The sequence below is a fragment of the Podarcis vaucheri genome (genome assembly GCF_965113315.1).
Source record: "Podarcis vaucheri genome assembly, chromosome: 2".
Classification (NCBI taxonomy): Eukaryota; Metazoa; Chordata; class Lepidosauria; order Squamata; family Lacertidae; genus Podarcis; species Podarcis vaucheri.
In genome coordinates this window covers 80,925,220-80,941,064 of record NC_138760.1, presented here as the reverse complement: position 1 = coordinate 80,941,064, position 15,845 = coordinate 80,925,220, and the positions used below count along the sequence as shown (strand labels likewise).

The following is a 15,845-nucleotide window of genomic DNA, read 5'->3' as shown; positions in this document are numbered from 1 at the left end:
GAACGACGGGAGCGCACCCCGCCGCAGGGATTCGAACCGCCGACCTTTCGATCGGCAAGCCCTAGGCGCAGAGGCTTTTACCCACAGCGCCACCTGCATCCCTTTCCATACATAATCCAGTTCAAATTCTTGATTTTTCTGACTTTATTTTTTGAGAAGCCTAAGATCTCCTGTTGCCCTTTTTGTCTTGCTTCTTCCTGTATAAATGTGGAATGTTTGTCCTGAGCATGTTCCCACTTCGCTATATCCTCCTTTTTAAACGCTTCAAGGTTCTGATCATGTTTGAGGTACTTTACAAGCATGAGGTTCCACATGCTCAAAGAGCTTTTGAGGGTTGTATTTCTCCCATTCCTCATGACAGATTACTTTTCAAATTGACATGTGTAGTATTTCATGTGGGCGGGCGGGCTGTTCAAAGAAAACTAGTTAACTCCCCATTGAGCATGCTCAGTCCTTGGGCACATTGAACACGGCTCTGTATCCTAGCCAATAAATAACAAAGACTTGTATCCAACTAGGTCTTCCTCAGCGTAGACCTGCTGAAATTAATTAATGAACCTTAGTCATGGTCATTCATTTCAATGTGTCTGCTCTTAATAAGACTAACATTTGATACAACCCACTATTAGCAGTAGGACAGTGACTGAGAAAGTTTTATATGTTAGTAAAGTGAACTTTGTTTCAAAGTCATTCCTTTGTCTTTTTGCAGGTGTTTAATGATAAATACTTTTTGGTAGAAATAGATGATTTGCGACCAGAATATACCACAAGCCGGTCTTACGTCTGTCATGTCAACAGTCCTGGTATTTTCCCTGTGCAATGGAGTCTAAAAAATGGCTTGCATCTCAGCCCTCCACCAGGTGTGTAGCCTATGCGGTCTATTTGCCTGCTCTCATACGAGCAGTTGAACTGGAAGCATTATACTTTTATCTCTGAAAACACTTCTATTCTGCGTATTGCAGAGACTGGGACAATTTAACAGCAAGATTTCTTATAATGACTATAAAAGTGGTGTGGGAAAGACATTGGGCCTAGGCTTTTCAAGTAGTGTGAAAAGCCTAGTTTGAGAATGTGAAGGCATTTGTGTATCCTCAGGAACTACTCATATCATTCTCAAACTTACTTAAGCCAGTATGGGATAGACAAATGTTGAACAAGGAGTAGAGAGATCCTAGCATAGATCCCACACAACTATGATGCTCAGTGGGAGTCTTTTGGCAGGCTGTCTCTCAGTTTAACTTACCTAAGAGGGTGGCTGTGAGGATAAAATGGAGGAGAGGATCATGGCTACTACGCTGACCTCTTTGTAGGAAGGATAAGATAAAAATGCATTAATAAATAAGAGTCATTTGTTCGCTCATTCATAGGTTATCCTGGGCAAGACTTTGACTGGGCAGATTATCTCAAGCAGTGTGGAGCAGAGGCTGCTCCCCAAAGCTGTTTTCCCTCGGTAAGCATTCACAATATAATGTGTTTATTCAACGGTGAATATTTTACCTAGTTTGTAAAGCTTGTTAACCACACCACATAGTGGAAAAAAGAATTAAAGCGTCCCAAAATAGTCTAAAGAGATGTTTAATATTCAACTTATTCTGCAAGAATTGATGGTATCTCCTGGCTTGGGAGTCAAACAATGGCATTATGCATCTTGGGCCACAAACAGGATATGAAATGTTTGAAGTGTAGGTGAGGGTTCACCTGATGAAATGTTTCTGGGAGGCGGGCTGAATTCAGCACCTAGAATATCGGGAAGATGGCTCAACTAGTATCCTTCTCCCCGAAATCTAGTCTTTGAGGTTCCGGGATTCTTACTGATTTTTTTATTGCACACATGGGAAGCACTTTGGCGGGGAGGGTAAGTGAATTTTGCTTTTCAACAGCAAGCCCTTCAAGCCATGTGGTATTTTGTTCTAGAGAGTCATCAGCCTGTCAGAGGATTTTTTTGGTAAGGGACACAGATGGGAGAAGGAAGCCTGGTGCATGCATGGAACATTTCATGCAGCCTTTTGGATCCTCCCTCAAGAGGAAACCATGTAGGTACCCACTTTAGTTTGAAGTGGGACAGCCCAGACACAAGTTTACCACCTTGTTGGCTCTTTGTGAGAATTAATTTATCCTTTCTGCCGGAAGTAGGTTTCTTATTTTGTGTATGCGTATCTCCACTATTGCAGTTTAATTTTGATCTTGAGTATAACAAGATGTGGGCTTGAAGCAGAGTCTCTTGCATGTTCTACTGTAAATTCAATTATTTTTTCTTCTTTTAATACTTTTTTTGAATGCCAGGTTGAAATTCCCTTGGTAATCTATAAGAAGCCGCTTGCTGATTATTGTTTTGAACTTACCATTTAAATCCCTGGTGATTCCCTTCAATGGTCTGTGTTTAATTTGTTCTGAATGTTTTTCCTGTTTGGTATATGAATTGGGTGCCCTTAAAATTGCATGTTCCACCTAAGTGTTTTTTTCTTCTTTTTTCTTCTTTTTTAGCTGACTTCTGACCATGGCTTTAAGGAGAACATGAAACTTGAGGCAGTAAACTCACAAGATCCTGAAGAAATTTGTGTAGCTACTGTTACAAAGGTGAAGGATTCCTATCTCTGGCTACAGCTGGAAAGTAAGTTATATTTTGAAAGGTAGATGTTTTGAATTTTGTTCGCTTTCCCCATGTAGCATTTTTAATGCCACTGCCTTATCTGAACATTATAAATCTTTACCAGCACACAGTCTTACTCCTAAAAATGGCTCTGAAAACAGCTGTTCCAGCCCATGGTTTTGTTTTATTTTTTGCAACTTGTGATAAAACCCTTATAGGCAACAATCAAAGGCTTGTTTCCTGACAGATTCCGTTTTTGAGGGCCTGTCATGCTTCTTATGTCTGATTCAAATGTGCAGGTACACAGATATGTATTATAGCAAGTGTTGTGTTCTGTTCTGTTGCGAGTCCAGTTGCAGCAACCATTGATTTGGGCTATGTGTTCCATTTGTCTCTTAACAGGTTCTAAAATGCCAGTCCCTGAATGCATAGTGAGTGTGGAATCTATGAATATATTTCCAGTAGGCTGGTGCGAAACAAATGGATATCAGCTTAGACCTCCTCGCAGGGCAGTAGGTATGACTAATACAATTACTATACTACAAGATGGAGTGGAATGTATTGCAGAATTGATTGTTGTACTTCAGAGTACTATGGTATATATGCATTTCTTACATAACAATGGTAAAACAATCGCTCTGTAGCTCTATCAAACAGCACAAGAGCAAGTCCCTAGAGAGGAAGGACTGTGGAAGGTTTTAAGACATTTTTGATTAATACTTTGAGAATCTAGAACTCACAAGAGCTTAGTAGCAAGGCAGCCTTTTTGGGGATACTTGGAGCAGCAGTAGATGGGCAATGTGCAAGCCGTTGCATGTAGATTTAGAGTACCCTTGAAGTTGGAGAAAGGCCTGTTTGTAAGCTTAGGAAACTGAAAAGCCTGTGTGTTTGCACTTGAAAGTTCAGGGATTTTCCCGTGTTTGGTTCTTTGCTCATCTCTTCAAGTTTCACAAGAAAGTTGGGTCTCAATTCCCCAGGCGGTGATGAAACATGACTATTATCTGTAGCCTGACTATGTAAATGTTGAAATTCTGCTTGCAGAAGATTATAAAATAAAAAGTGTGTGTTATCATTGGAAAACTTTTTAAATGATACACTGGTTATTCATTGACTTTCACCTTGGCTTACAGTGAACAAGGAAAAGAAAATTGCAGTGGTCCAACCAGAGAAACCGTAAGCATTGAACTTATTTCACATTGCTAGCAAGGGACTGTTTTTTGAGAAGCTTGAATGCAGTTAACTAGAGCTCAGTTACTTAGTAGTTGGAAATATTTTGCATGTTTGTGGCTCTGTCATGCTACTATACTCTCTGGATATACCATAACCATATCTATCCCAGGGGTAGTCAACCTTTTTATACCTAGCACCCACTAATGCATCTTTCTTGATGGTAAAATTTCCATACCACCCACCAGTGCTCGATGGAAGGAGGATTCAGCTTGTGCCATAGAACCCCCTACCGCCCACCTAGGATCCTGAAATGCCCACTAGTGGGCGGTAGGGACCAGGTTGACAACACCTGATCTAAACTATAGACACAGCAGATGCTATAGATGTATGCTCTAGAGTCTATAGCACAAACACACTCTGGGGTAGTCCCTTAAGCAAGTTCTCTGTCCTCCAGTTCTTGGAAGCCATTGCCAGCTTTGCTTTCCATCTTCTGGTGCATTTTTCTCACACGCATGCCACATGTCGGACAGGGTAGGAGGGATATTGCTCCCTTTTCACTTGGCATTATTTCACCTGGCATGTTGCTGCTGTTCTTTAGCAGTGCTTACATCTCTGGCCACCCTGTTGGTTTTATAGAGTTGGGGGACCTTTTTCAGCAGCCTGGGGGCCACATTCACTAGTGGGCAACCTTCCGAGTACCTTATGCCAGTGGTGGGTAAGGCCATGAATGTGACTCTTATTTCTGTACAGCTGCACAAAAATCAGAGGTCTCTGCACATTTATTTCCCTATCTGGGCAAGAAAGGGACACTATTCCAGTTCAAGGATACATTCCAACCAGCAGAGCGTGTGCAGCAGGGTGTGTGATGAGGGTGCCTAGGAGGAGTCACGGGTTATAGAAAATCCTGAGGATCAAAGGCCTGAGAATCCCCACCCGTTTTACACACAGTTAATACATTAATTTAAAAACTCCTGTTCTTTAACTCACTTGGCGGATCCCATGTCGTTTGTTATGCCACCTATGTGTATACCGCTTTATAAAGAACAGATATGACCTGCCCTGGGAGGTTTACAGTCTAAAATAGACAGAGGGAAACAATGGGTGCAGGGCTGGGCAGGGAAAGAATATGTTATTTTTTTCCAATTGTGTGTGCTTTGATTTAATTATAATAGGGCTTGGGCACTAAGGAGGGAATGAGGGAACGGTAATTCCAGAGGGGGCAAGAGAAGAGAAGCGGGGGAAGGGAGACAATGAATATGAAACCTTTGCTTGAGGCACAAGTCCCTTCTACTGTAGAAACAAAAACAAAAGCCCAAACTGGATGAGGAGCTCAAGAGCCCAAATAATGAATAATGCCATCTCTCTCTCTCTCTCTCTCTCTCTCTCTCTCTCTCTCTCTCTCTTGCTTTGCTCTCTTCCTTGGTCAGAATATTATCCTCAAGAACTGTCCATGAGGGACTAAAGAGCCAGGAACTGAACTCGGCTGATACCGGTAAGAAAGAAGTGTCTTTGTGTGTGTAGTAGTTGGAGAATGAGGCTAAATGCTGTGGTGTGTACATGTCATGTTTCCCTCACGGGCTTAGCTTTCTAGACCTATCCTGCTGGGGTAAATGTAAGGAGGCTGAAGGGACATTCTTTCACCTCTGGTGGACTTGTCCAAGATTGAAGGCCTTTTGGGAAATGATCTATAACGAGTTAAAAAAGGTGTTTAAGTACACCTTTCCCAAGAAACCAGAGGCCTTCCTTCTGGGCATTGTCGGCCAGAAGGTGTTAAAAAAGGATAGAACTTTTTTTCTGTATGCTACAACTGCAGCAAGAATTCTCATCGCCAAGCATTGGAAGACCCAAGATTTGCCCACACTGGAGGAGTGGCAGACGCAATTGATGAACTACATGGAACTGGCCGAGATGACTGCAAGAATCCGAGACCTGGGAGAAGAGGCATTGGAGGAGGACTGGAAAAAATTTAAAGACTATTTGCAAAAGTATTATAAGTTGTATGAAACATAAGACGTCGTATGATTTGGAACGTTAGCCCCAGCAATGAAATTTAATTATCTATGAAATTGCTAACATTTGTGAAAGAATCAAAGTTTAAATGGGTAAAAATGATATCATGTTATATTTCTAGAGTAAATGGAGAATAAGAGATTTAAACTTAAATTGCAACTGAAAATATAAAGAAACACACGAAACAAGGGTATAATTTGCTGATGACTTTATTATCAAGAATGCATTATGCGGGAGATGTGGGGAAGTCCAATGGAAATTTGAAATAAGTTGTTGAAATGGATGTGATTTTCTGTTCTTTTTTCTTTTTTTCTTCTATTCTGCTTTCTCTTCTGTTTTTTCTGTAACTTGGAAAAATGTAATAAAAATTATCATAAAAAAAAAAAATAGACCTATCCTGCTGGGGTGAGGCTCTTCCTCACAAACACTTCCTACTTTTCCTTTGAACTTTTATCCGTTCTGTGGTGAGTTTCCATGTTCTGCTTTGCAGGGAACTCAGGCAACTCTATAGACAAAAGGCCATTTGACAGTAGAATTCCATATGTGCCAGATGGTGAAATCTAATCATTTGTTAAACTATTGAATGGATGAATGTTGAATAAGTGCATCTGCTGCTGAACAAATCAGTTAATACTCTCTAAAATCTTACTGCATGACTTGCAATGCAGCAAAATGTGTGTTTGAGGTACTACCTAATGTCAGCTTTGCAGAAGTGGCTGCTGCTCATTCTGGGATTTAATTGGTTTTTAAATGGAGAGATGTTATGTCAATACAATACAATCTCTATATGTGCCAATTATAAACCCCTGGAATTAGGGCTTTAAGAGAAAGCGGCTCTTAGTCCAAGCATAGCTGGAATGAAATGATTATTGGCATATTGATATCTTTAACTGTCTTTCATCACGGAGGATGCTAACTTATTTTGCACGCTAAAGCAAATAACCATAAACTTTGCTTCAGCGTTAACACATAATAAATTGTATCCAAAAAAAGTCTGCATAACAGGATGGCAGAAGTTGACTTTCCCTCTCTCTGCTCCCCCAGCAGCTTCTCAAAGGGGTCCTCTGAGGGCACCCAGTCACTGCAGAATGGGATAAACTAGAACAGAGTTGGGGCAGGGAGGAGCCCAGAAAATCAGGTATTGGCAGTGGCCACAAGCCCTTGCTTTCTGTTTGATTGGGCTTTGTGGCACTGTGACATAGCTGATTCTGGCCCACTTTTTAGTGAATTAGATCCAAACCTGTGTGTACTGTTCAAAGGGGTTTTGTGCTAGCGAAAAAGCCCTTGTGCAAATGAGCTCCCTGAATTTTGAGCAAGTTCCCTCATCCCTCGGGTCCAGCTTTGGGTGAGTTGCAGGAGGCTGTCAAAAATAAATGTGCATATATGTGAAACTCTGGATTGTATCCAGAGTTTTGTGTGTGTAGTTCCACTGGTGCATTGGGACTTCTCTTTCCCTCTCCTCTGCCCAGGCTCTTCCAGAAAACATCTACACAGAGGGTCCTTCAAGCCCCCTCCCCTGAGTTGATTTTACAGGCACACAGAGATCAGAGGGGACAGGAGAGGGAGAGCAGTTGTATGCATGGAAGTGTGTTGCACCAAAGGAGCTGCAGTGTTGGATGGGGCCCTGTATTTATTGGTTTAATTTCTATAGTTTAAATTCTTTCTAAATGCTAGTACAGTGGTACCTTGGTTCTCAAACTTAATTCATTCCGGGAGTCCATTCAACTCCCGAAACCATTTGAAAACCAAAGCACGGCTTCTGATTAGCTGCAGGAGCTTCCTGCACTCAAACAGAAGCCACATCGGATGTTCGGTTTCCGAAAAAGGTTTGTAAACCAGAACACTTCTGGGTTTGCGGAGTTCGGGAGCAGATTTGTTCGGCAACCAAGCCGTCCAGGAACCAAGGTTTCACTGTATTTAGAGCACATGTTTGCACAGAGTGTTCTGATTATTATTCTTATTTTTTCTAGTTGTAACCAATGGTAAATACTGCTGTCCAAAGATCTACTTTAATCATCGCTGCTTCTCAGGGCCATATCTTAACAAAGGTAGAATTGCAGAACTGCCACAGTCTGTGGGACCAGGAAACTGTGTCCTTGTTCTTAAAGAGGTAAGGGCATCTGGAAAACATGGCTATATACTTGTGGCACAATTCATTCCCTTTCTCTGTCAAAGCACACCCTTTGTATCATTGCAGACTAGGAATACTTTAATGCAGCATTCAACGTAAGCATGGAAAAGTGTAGACCTATAAAATAATGTATTAGGTTGGAAAGTTGAAATCATAATCAAGATATTGGTGGGTTTGGCAGCATTAAGTCGCACAGCATAGTTCTCATAATTCTCAATCATTAAAACATGAAATAATGACCCATGCTGTGGGGAAGGCTTGTCTGAACCAGATTTCTCAATCTGCATTTCATGAAACAAATTCAGCTATAGAGTAGCAAGATGGTTTCTTCTGTGTCATAGGGATGGTGGTGTGATCAGCTTGTGTTGTTGCATGGTATGCCAGAGGCTTCCTGGTAAGTTTGGAAAGCACAGTTTTGTCTAAGGTAATCTGGAACCCATGGGGCATGGTGGTATATTCTAGTGAATCAAGAGTCCAGTTGTGCAAGGAGAAGCCCATACTCACCATAAAAAACTGGCTGCAAAGAAGTTTCTGTCCCTTCCAGCTAGCTGGAGGGCGTCACTCTGATATTTTCAGCTATCAAAGAATGCTATAGTTCTTTTGTAAGGGGCCCATTCACATTAGCAAGACAGGTGAAACTCATAATGGTATAAACCTCTGCAAAAAGACAGATACATACTAACTTCTCCTTCTGATTGGAAGGCAGTACCTGATAGAACAACAGAAATATAAGCCATTCTTGTAGGGTGTAGAGTTCGTTTTTTACTCATGGTTCTTCACAGTCTAATTCAGGTGTTATCAACCTGGTCCCTACAGCCCACTAGTGGGCGTTTCAGGATCCTAGGTGGGCGGTAGCAGGTTCTATGGCACAAGCTGAATCCTCCTTCCATTGAGCACTGGTGGGCGGTAAGGAAATTTGACCATCAAGAAAGATGCATTAGTGGGCGGTGGGTATAAAAAGGTTGACTACCCCTGGTCTAATTCATTGTGTTTTACTTTTTTTAAGCTATTTGTTTTTAATGTATTATGTTCCCTGCCTTGAGTGCATTTTTGAAGTGGAAAGGCAAGAATGGACATCCGGTGACAAATGAAAAGGCTTTAGGGCAAGTTAGATATCTGTAGGGCTCTGTATTTTTTGTTGTATTACAGAAATGCCTAAGTGGCATTATGGAGAAGAGAATATACACCTGTCACTAAGCAGCAGTAGAAACTGTCCACGACAGAATATTAGAGTTGATGAGTCAGTCATTTGATCTGCTGTGACAAATCTATAGTCCTTTGAGAACATTCTAGATTATAGGAGTTGCCTCTGGGGGTCTCTGCTGCATGTTAAACGCCATGGGTTATTCTTAGTAGCGGCAGCTTTGTCAGATACTGTGCAGTATCCATGGTCTAAGAATGCAAAATCCTTTTTGTATGAGTTTCTTTTTAATAAGGGTGCTTCACTATTCTGGGTTATTTGCTCATTAAATTGATGCATGTTTCTTACATGGCTGTCTTCTCGGAATAAATTGAATGGAGCAATTATCACTCAATAATTTTTCCAGATATTTGAATGCAAGGATAAATATTTACTTTGAAAGCAAGTTGGCTCAAAGCTCGTTATCAAACCTCTTGTATTTGATCAAAATCTGGCTCATTTTTAATGTATCCTTGGGCATTTATTTCAAATGAGACCACCCCGTAAACGTGTTAAACTTGATACTGCCATTTTTGTTTCCTCCAGTGCCTGCTTTTTAGCTCATTGTTCCACTTTGTTTAGCATTGTGATAAACCTTCCTAGCACTCCTCTTTACCTCTTTCCTGTAGTAAATATCCCCTCCTGAATGGAATGCTATGAAACCTTATTCCAAGCTCCCTTTGATTGGTATGTTAGTGGTGTCTCTTCTGCCATTCTCCATCTATCCTTCCTTAAGAATCCTCTTTCTTGACTGGGAGGTGGAGGAAGCTGGAGGGAGAAAATGAATAATCTCAGAAATGAAGTCGGAGGGGGGGAGTATTCTCCAAATTTTTGGCATACCTTTACAAAATAAAGTAGCAACATTTGTTAGATAACAGTACTTTACCCTGAACAACATTGAAGGAAATGTGGAAAGATAGGCTATACTGAACATTGAATTGGGGATCCTAGGCAGTCAGATAAATCCTTACTTGTCTGTTTTTGGTTCACAGGTACTGTCCTTTCTAAACGTATTATGCTGATACATTTTAGTTTAATGCTCAGTCTCTCAAGTTGCTAAGATGAATAGAACTAATCTACTAAGTCATATTAACACGTTAAAAGAAATTTACTTGCCTACTGCTTCCATAACACTCTCTCCTCATTTCCATTTTCAGGTTCTTTCTTTGCTGATCAATGCTGCCTATAAACCTAGCCGTGTCCTTAGAGAAATACAGCTGGATGAGGAAGCTGCATGGCATGGATACGGAGAGACCCTGAAAGCAAAGTAAATGGACTCTGTTCTGTAGTGTGGGTTGGTCCTTTGCTCTTAGGCCAAATTAGACATTGCCAAGGAAGGATTTCTCGGCCTTTGTAATGCTAACACCATGAGCTGCCTTACATTCCCAAACACCCTTACCTGGCTGTCATGACTCTAATGAATGTGACCACTGCTCTGTAAAGGAGGAAGTTTGTCTTTTCTCCCTGGTGGAATACATGCAGCCGTGTTCTAGGACCCTTTGGTGTTTGAGATGCTCCTATAGTAGCATTTGGCCCAGGCACCATAACCAGTACAGTAGGAATGTGTCTTGGTTTGAGAATGGTGATGCACAACATTTCCTCACCCTAAAATGTTGTCTGTAAACATAAAAAATTCCATGGCATCCAGAATATTGTCTTTGTAAAAATGACGATCAAATCACATGTTGTTGTTGTTTTCCTCCTTGCTTCAGGTATAAAGGAAAGAGCTACCGTGCCACAGTGGAAGTTGTAAGAACAGCTGATCGAGTCGCAGAGTTCTGCAGGCAGACCTGTATCAAACTTGAATGTTGTCCAAATCTCTTTGGCCCCCAAATGGTGCTAGACAAGTGTTCAGAGAACTGCTCTGTTCTGACAAAAACCAAATACAGTGAGTAATTGTGGTGGTTGGCCCTACAAGGGAATTTTCTGATTCACTACTGCGCTATTCTACAGTGTAGGTCAGTGGCTGCAAAGCACAACTTCCAGTAAATGCAATTTCCTTAAAGCTGCTGTTCATGCTCATCTCAGTTATATATGCTCAAAGCACCACTGTACTGTGACCATATCATCAACATTTCATCTTGCCCTGGGTCAAAAAGTGTCCATTGAGTCCTTCTACAGATAGTTTAGCAGTGCAGAAAACTCATGCTGTATTAGTAAACCCAACCTGTGATTGTACTGGGGTTCCTATTGGTCTCAGGACAAACCTACCTATTACATCCCCTTTCCTGACCTTTCTATCTTTATTTGGAGGAGCCATGTGGGATTTGAAATTAAAACTAAGCTACCCTCTGGGAAGCTATTGACAGCCCCATGGGAAGCAATGCTGATATATTTTTATGTGTGTGTTGGGCGGGATTCATTTGCAGGTTGGTCACCACTTAATATGTTGAGAAACTAGACCCTTGATGGTTGTAGAGCAGTTTGATGTGCAAAATTGTTGCCACTCCAACCCTTTGAATCACTGGGCTGTTTGTTGGGTTACTAGATTCCAGTAGCCAGTACAAGTTTAATTTATGTACCGCAGAATATGTCATCTTTCTTCTAAGGCACATACCCATAGGTATCAAACAGCAACAATAGGTCATATGGATGGACATCATTTATCCCCTGTTGGTGGTGCATAAATATCATAAATAAAACATGGTGATAAAAGGAGATTTTAGAGGCACTCTTGATACATGTAGGGCTAGCAAAAGATGAATCATCCTGACATTTCACAGTAAGAATCCTTTTTCTATTAATTTCTCATAGCCCATTATTATGGGAAGCGAAGAAACAAAAGGATTGGCCGTCCACCAGGTATCCACAGCAACACAGAGACAAGCATGAAGAAGGCAAGCAGGAAAAGAAAGAAACGGAAAAACTTCTTTGTTCATAAGAAGAAACGCTCTTCTACCTCTGTAGATAACACACCTGCTGGCTCACCCCAGGTATGATAACGCATACAATTTATTTAATGCACTCTGTGTTCCATAGGTATTAGATAAATGGCTTTTTTGGTATTTTGCTACACACAGTCTTCACTGTTTACCTCTGAGTCTCCCCGTCTCCTTTCCATACCATTTCAGGGCAGTGGAGGTGAAGAGGATGATGATCAGGATGACATAGATGAAGAGTCCCTTACGGAAGACAGCACCTCTGAGCACCAGGAGGAACTGCTTGAAGAGTCTGAAGTGTCAGAAAAGAAATCGCGGTCATCCTCCCCCACACAGAGCGAGCGATCCCATTTTGGAGCTCAGGACCGGGACAAACGGAAAAGGAAACTACGCGCCTTTTCTTTCTCAGATGATGAAAATAAACCTCCTTCACCAAAGGTAGGTCTTGGAAAAAATTCTTAGAGAATACCTTAGCAGCGAGCATCTAGCGTTCAGAAAGAGAGATTTTGTTTATCGGGGGTTGTCTCTAACTAAATCCCTGGGAATCCCCAGAGCAGATATGGGATGTGCACAGAGGGAGGAGAGGAAGGGAAGGTTGAGCTGGATGCAACCCAAGGTCATTAAGCCATCTAATGATGAGCCTTGAAGGCTGAGGCCTTCCCCCCCCCCCCCCCGTTTGTTATTAAATGGAAATAAATGCTCGTATTTGTCAGGTCTACCTAGTACTAAAATCAAAAGGGGCAAAATAATTGCTCCAATAAGCAGGTGAGGAAATATTTGTACTAACTTGTGACCTAGCAAAGAAGAAACAGACCCTGTTAAGGAAGGATTATTAAGAGCAGTTTTGAGGTTTTCTTTAGAAGCAAAATAATCCATTTCCCTGCATTCTAATGATATACATTTCTGATACTTGTTATTTAAATAACAATTCCAGAATATAGATTGGGAGAGTGCAGGGATGATAGGTTTACCCCTTCTCTTGCTGCCCTGGGGAAGGAAGTTGCATCAGTAGAAATTTCCGTCCCAGGACACTAGGGAAGACTCAAAATCTCCTTACTGGTATATCACACATCCAGAGCATGAACTCTCTACTGAAATAGCAACAATCAGTTAAATGCATATACACAATTTAACCTATTGTATAATTTAGCATATAAACTTGCATATAATTTGCACTTATTGCAACCTATTGCATACCTAACTCACCACAATAATAATAATAATAATTTATTATTTATACCCCGCCCATCTGGCTGGGCCTCCCCAGCCACTCTGGGCAGCTTCCATAAAAACCAAAAATACAATAAAATATCACACGTTAAAAACTTCCCTGAACAGGGCTGCCTTAAGATGTCTCCTGAATGTCAGGTAGTTGTTTATCGCCTTGACATCTGCTGGAAGGGTGTTCCACAGGGCGGGCGCCACTACCGAGAAGGCCCTCTGCCTGGTTCCCTGTAGCTTTGCTTCTCGCAATGAGGGAACCGCCAGAAGGCCCTCGGCGCTGGACCTCAGCGTCCGGGCAGAATGATGGGGGTGGAGACGCTCCTTCAGGTATACTGGACCGAGGCCGTTTAGGGCTTTAAAGGTCAGCAACACTTTAAAGGTCACCAACACTTTGAATTGTGCTCGGAAACGTACTGGGAGCCAATGCAGGTCTTTCAAGACCGGTGTTATATGGTCTCGGCGGCCGCTCCCAGTCACCAGTCTAGCTGCCGCATTCTGGATTAGTTGTAGTTTCCGAGTCACCTTCAAAGGTAGCCCCACGTAGAGTGCATTGCAGTAGTCCAAGCGGGAGATAACCAGAGCATGCACCACTCTGGCGAGACAGTCCGCAGGCAGATAGGGTCTCAGCCTACGTACCAGATGGAGCTGGTAAACAGCTGCCCTGGACACAGATTTGACCTGTGCCTCCATGGACAGCTGTGAGTCCAAAATGACTCCCAGGCTGCGCACCTGGTCCTTCAGGGGCACAGTTACCCCATTCAGGACCAGGGAATCCTCCACACCTGCCCGCCTCCTGTCCCCCAAAAACAGTACTTCTGTCTTGTCAGGATTCAACCTCAATCTGTTAGCTGCCATCCATCCTCCAACCGCCTCCAGACACTCACACAGGACCTTCACCGCCTTCACTGGTTCTGATTTAAAAGAGAGGTAGAGCTGGGTATCATCCGCATACTGATGAACACCCAGCCCAAACCTCCTGATGATCTCTCCCAGCGGCCGCATGTAGATGTTGAAAAGCATGGGGGAGAGGACAGAACCCTGAGGCACCCCACAAGTGAGAGCCCAGGGGTCTGAACACTCATCCCCCACCACCACTTTCTGAACACGGCCCAGGAGGAAGGAGCGGAACCACTGTATAACAGTGCCCCCAGCTCCCAGCCCCTCAAGACGGTCCAGAAGGATGCTATGGTCGATGGTATCGAACGCCGCTGAGAGATCCAGCAGAACTAGGAAACAGATCTCACCTTTGTCCCTAGCCCGCCGGAGATCATCAACCAGTGCGACCAAGGCAGTTTCAGTCCCATGATGAGGCCTGAATCCCGACTGAAAGGGATCCAAATGGTCCGCTTCTTCCAGGCGTGCCTGGAGTTGTTCGGCAACCGCTCGCTCAATCACCTTGCCCAGGAATGGAAGATTTGAGACTGGGCGATAGTTGGCCATCGTGGCCGCATCTAAAGATGGTTTTTTAAGAAGCGGTTTAATAATCGCCTCTTTCAGCGGGTCTGGGAAGGCTCCCTCAGAGAGGGAAGCATTCACCACCCCACGAAGCCCATCGCCCAGCCCTTCCCGGCTTGCTTTTATTAGCCAGGATGGGCAAGGATCCAGGAGACAGGTGGTTGGTTTCACTCGTCCAAGCAGCCTGTCCACATCCTCGGAGGTAACAAGATTGGAATTGATCCCACTCAACTTGACCAGACAGAACTCTTGCACTCTCCCGCCCCGGCCCTGCTCCCACGGTGGAGTCTACTTCTTCCCGAACACTGCAGTGATTAGGGTGAGGAAATCCAGCCAGATGGGTGGGGTAATAAATTATTATTATCATATTATTATTATTATTAAAAATAGACAGTTGTACCTCGGAAGTTGAACGGAATCCGTTCCGGAAGTCCGTTTGACTTCCAAAACGTTTGGAAACCAAGGCACTCCTGCAGCAAGTCGGAAGCCGCATCAGATGTTCGGGTTCCAAAGAATGTTTGCAAACTGGAACATACTTCCAGGTTTGCGGCATTTGAGAGCCAAAACATTCGAGTCACAAGGCATTCGACTTCTGAGGTATGACTGTATACACATCCCACCTGTTCTTGCTAGAAGCTCCATGTATAGATCTCATCTAGTTGCTGGCATTTGGGGATTTCCCCTCCAAGTGCTGCCCTGTCAACATTTTTTTGCTACAGTATCAAGAATGTACAACTTGGGGGTGGGGCAGAGAGAGAGAATGGTTTGTGGATTCTGTTCATGCGTACATGGTTCACACCTTATGAATTAAATTTGATCAGCACACACAGAAAATCCCTAAAACCGAGAATCCAAAATGTCATGATCTGTGGCTCTTTTCAGGAGATAACTCGGGAGGAATTGGTGGGAATATACGAAAAGAGTAAATATGCTTGATCAGGGCAAATGTAATATTTTTGCTTTGTTTTGGGACAGGAAATAAAGATAGACGTTGGAGAAAAGCTGCAGCTGGACAGCAACCCTCTGGAGTGGAGTGTAGCTGATGTTGTGCGGTTCCTCAAATCTACAGACTGTGCCCCATTAGCTAGAATATTTCTGGATCAGGTATTCTATTGTTTTACTGTTGGCAATTGTTAACTGAGCACATGAAATCTCTAGTCTTTGTCTCAATAACTTTCTAGCATTGCAAATAGTTTGGCTTTTTTG

The 15,845-nt window shown here is 42.7% G+C and overlaps 1 protein-coding gene and 1 long non-coding RNA gene across 4 annotated transcripts in view; one reads left to right on the top strand and one right to left on the bottom strand.

Annotated features, from left to right (window-relative positions):
- Positions 1 to 15,845, bottom strand: part of LOC309526076 — a 29,087-nt gene that overhangs the window by 3,512 nt on the left and 9,730 nt on the right. The window contains exon 2 of the long non-coding RNA XR_014216636.1: positions 9,698 to 9,849. This is a non-coding gene — a long non-coding RNA (uncharacterized lncRNA). The remainder of the gene's footprint in view (positions 1 to 9,697; positions 9,850 to 15,845) is intronic.
- Positions 1 to 15,845, top strand: part of SFMBT1 (Scm like with four mbt domains 1) — a 77,935-nt gene that overhangs the window by 57,042 nt on the left and 5,048 nt on the right. For all 3 annotated transcript variants that reach the window (XM_082211900.1, XM_082211899.1, XM_082211901.1), the window contains exons 9-20: positions 710 to 860; positions 1,368 to 1,450; positions 2,485 to 2,611; positions 2,993 to 3,106; positions 3,721 to 3,763; positions 5,188 to 5,252; positions 7,741 to 7,880; positions 10,239 to 10,348; positions 10,794 to 10,969; positions 11,836 to 12,014; positions 12,153 to 12,398; positions 15,615 to 15,743. In XM_082211900.1, coding sequence (XP_082068026.1) covers positions 710 to 860; positions 1,368 to 1,450; positions 2,485 to 2,611; positions 2,993 to 3,106; positions 3,721 to 3,763; positions 5,188 to 5,252; positions 7,741 to 7,880; positions 10,239 to 10,348; positions 10,794 to 10,969; positions 11,836 to 12,014; positions 12,153 to 12,398; positions 15,615 to 15,743 — 1,563 coding nt within the window. The remainder of the gene's footprint in view (positions 1 to 709; positions 861 to 1,367; positions 1,451 to 2,484; positions 2,612 to 2,992; positions 3,107 to 3,720; positions 3,764 to 5,187; positions 5,253 to 7,740; positions 7,881 to 10,238; positions 10,349 to 10,793; positions 10,970 to 11,835; positions 12,015 to 12,152; positions 12,399 to 15,614; positions 15,744 to 15,845) is intronic.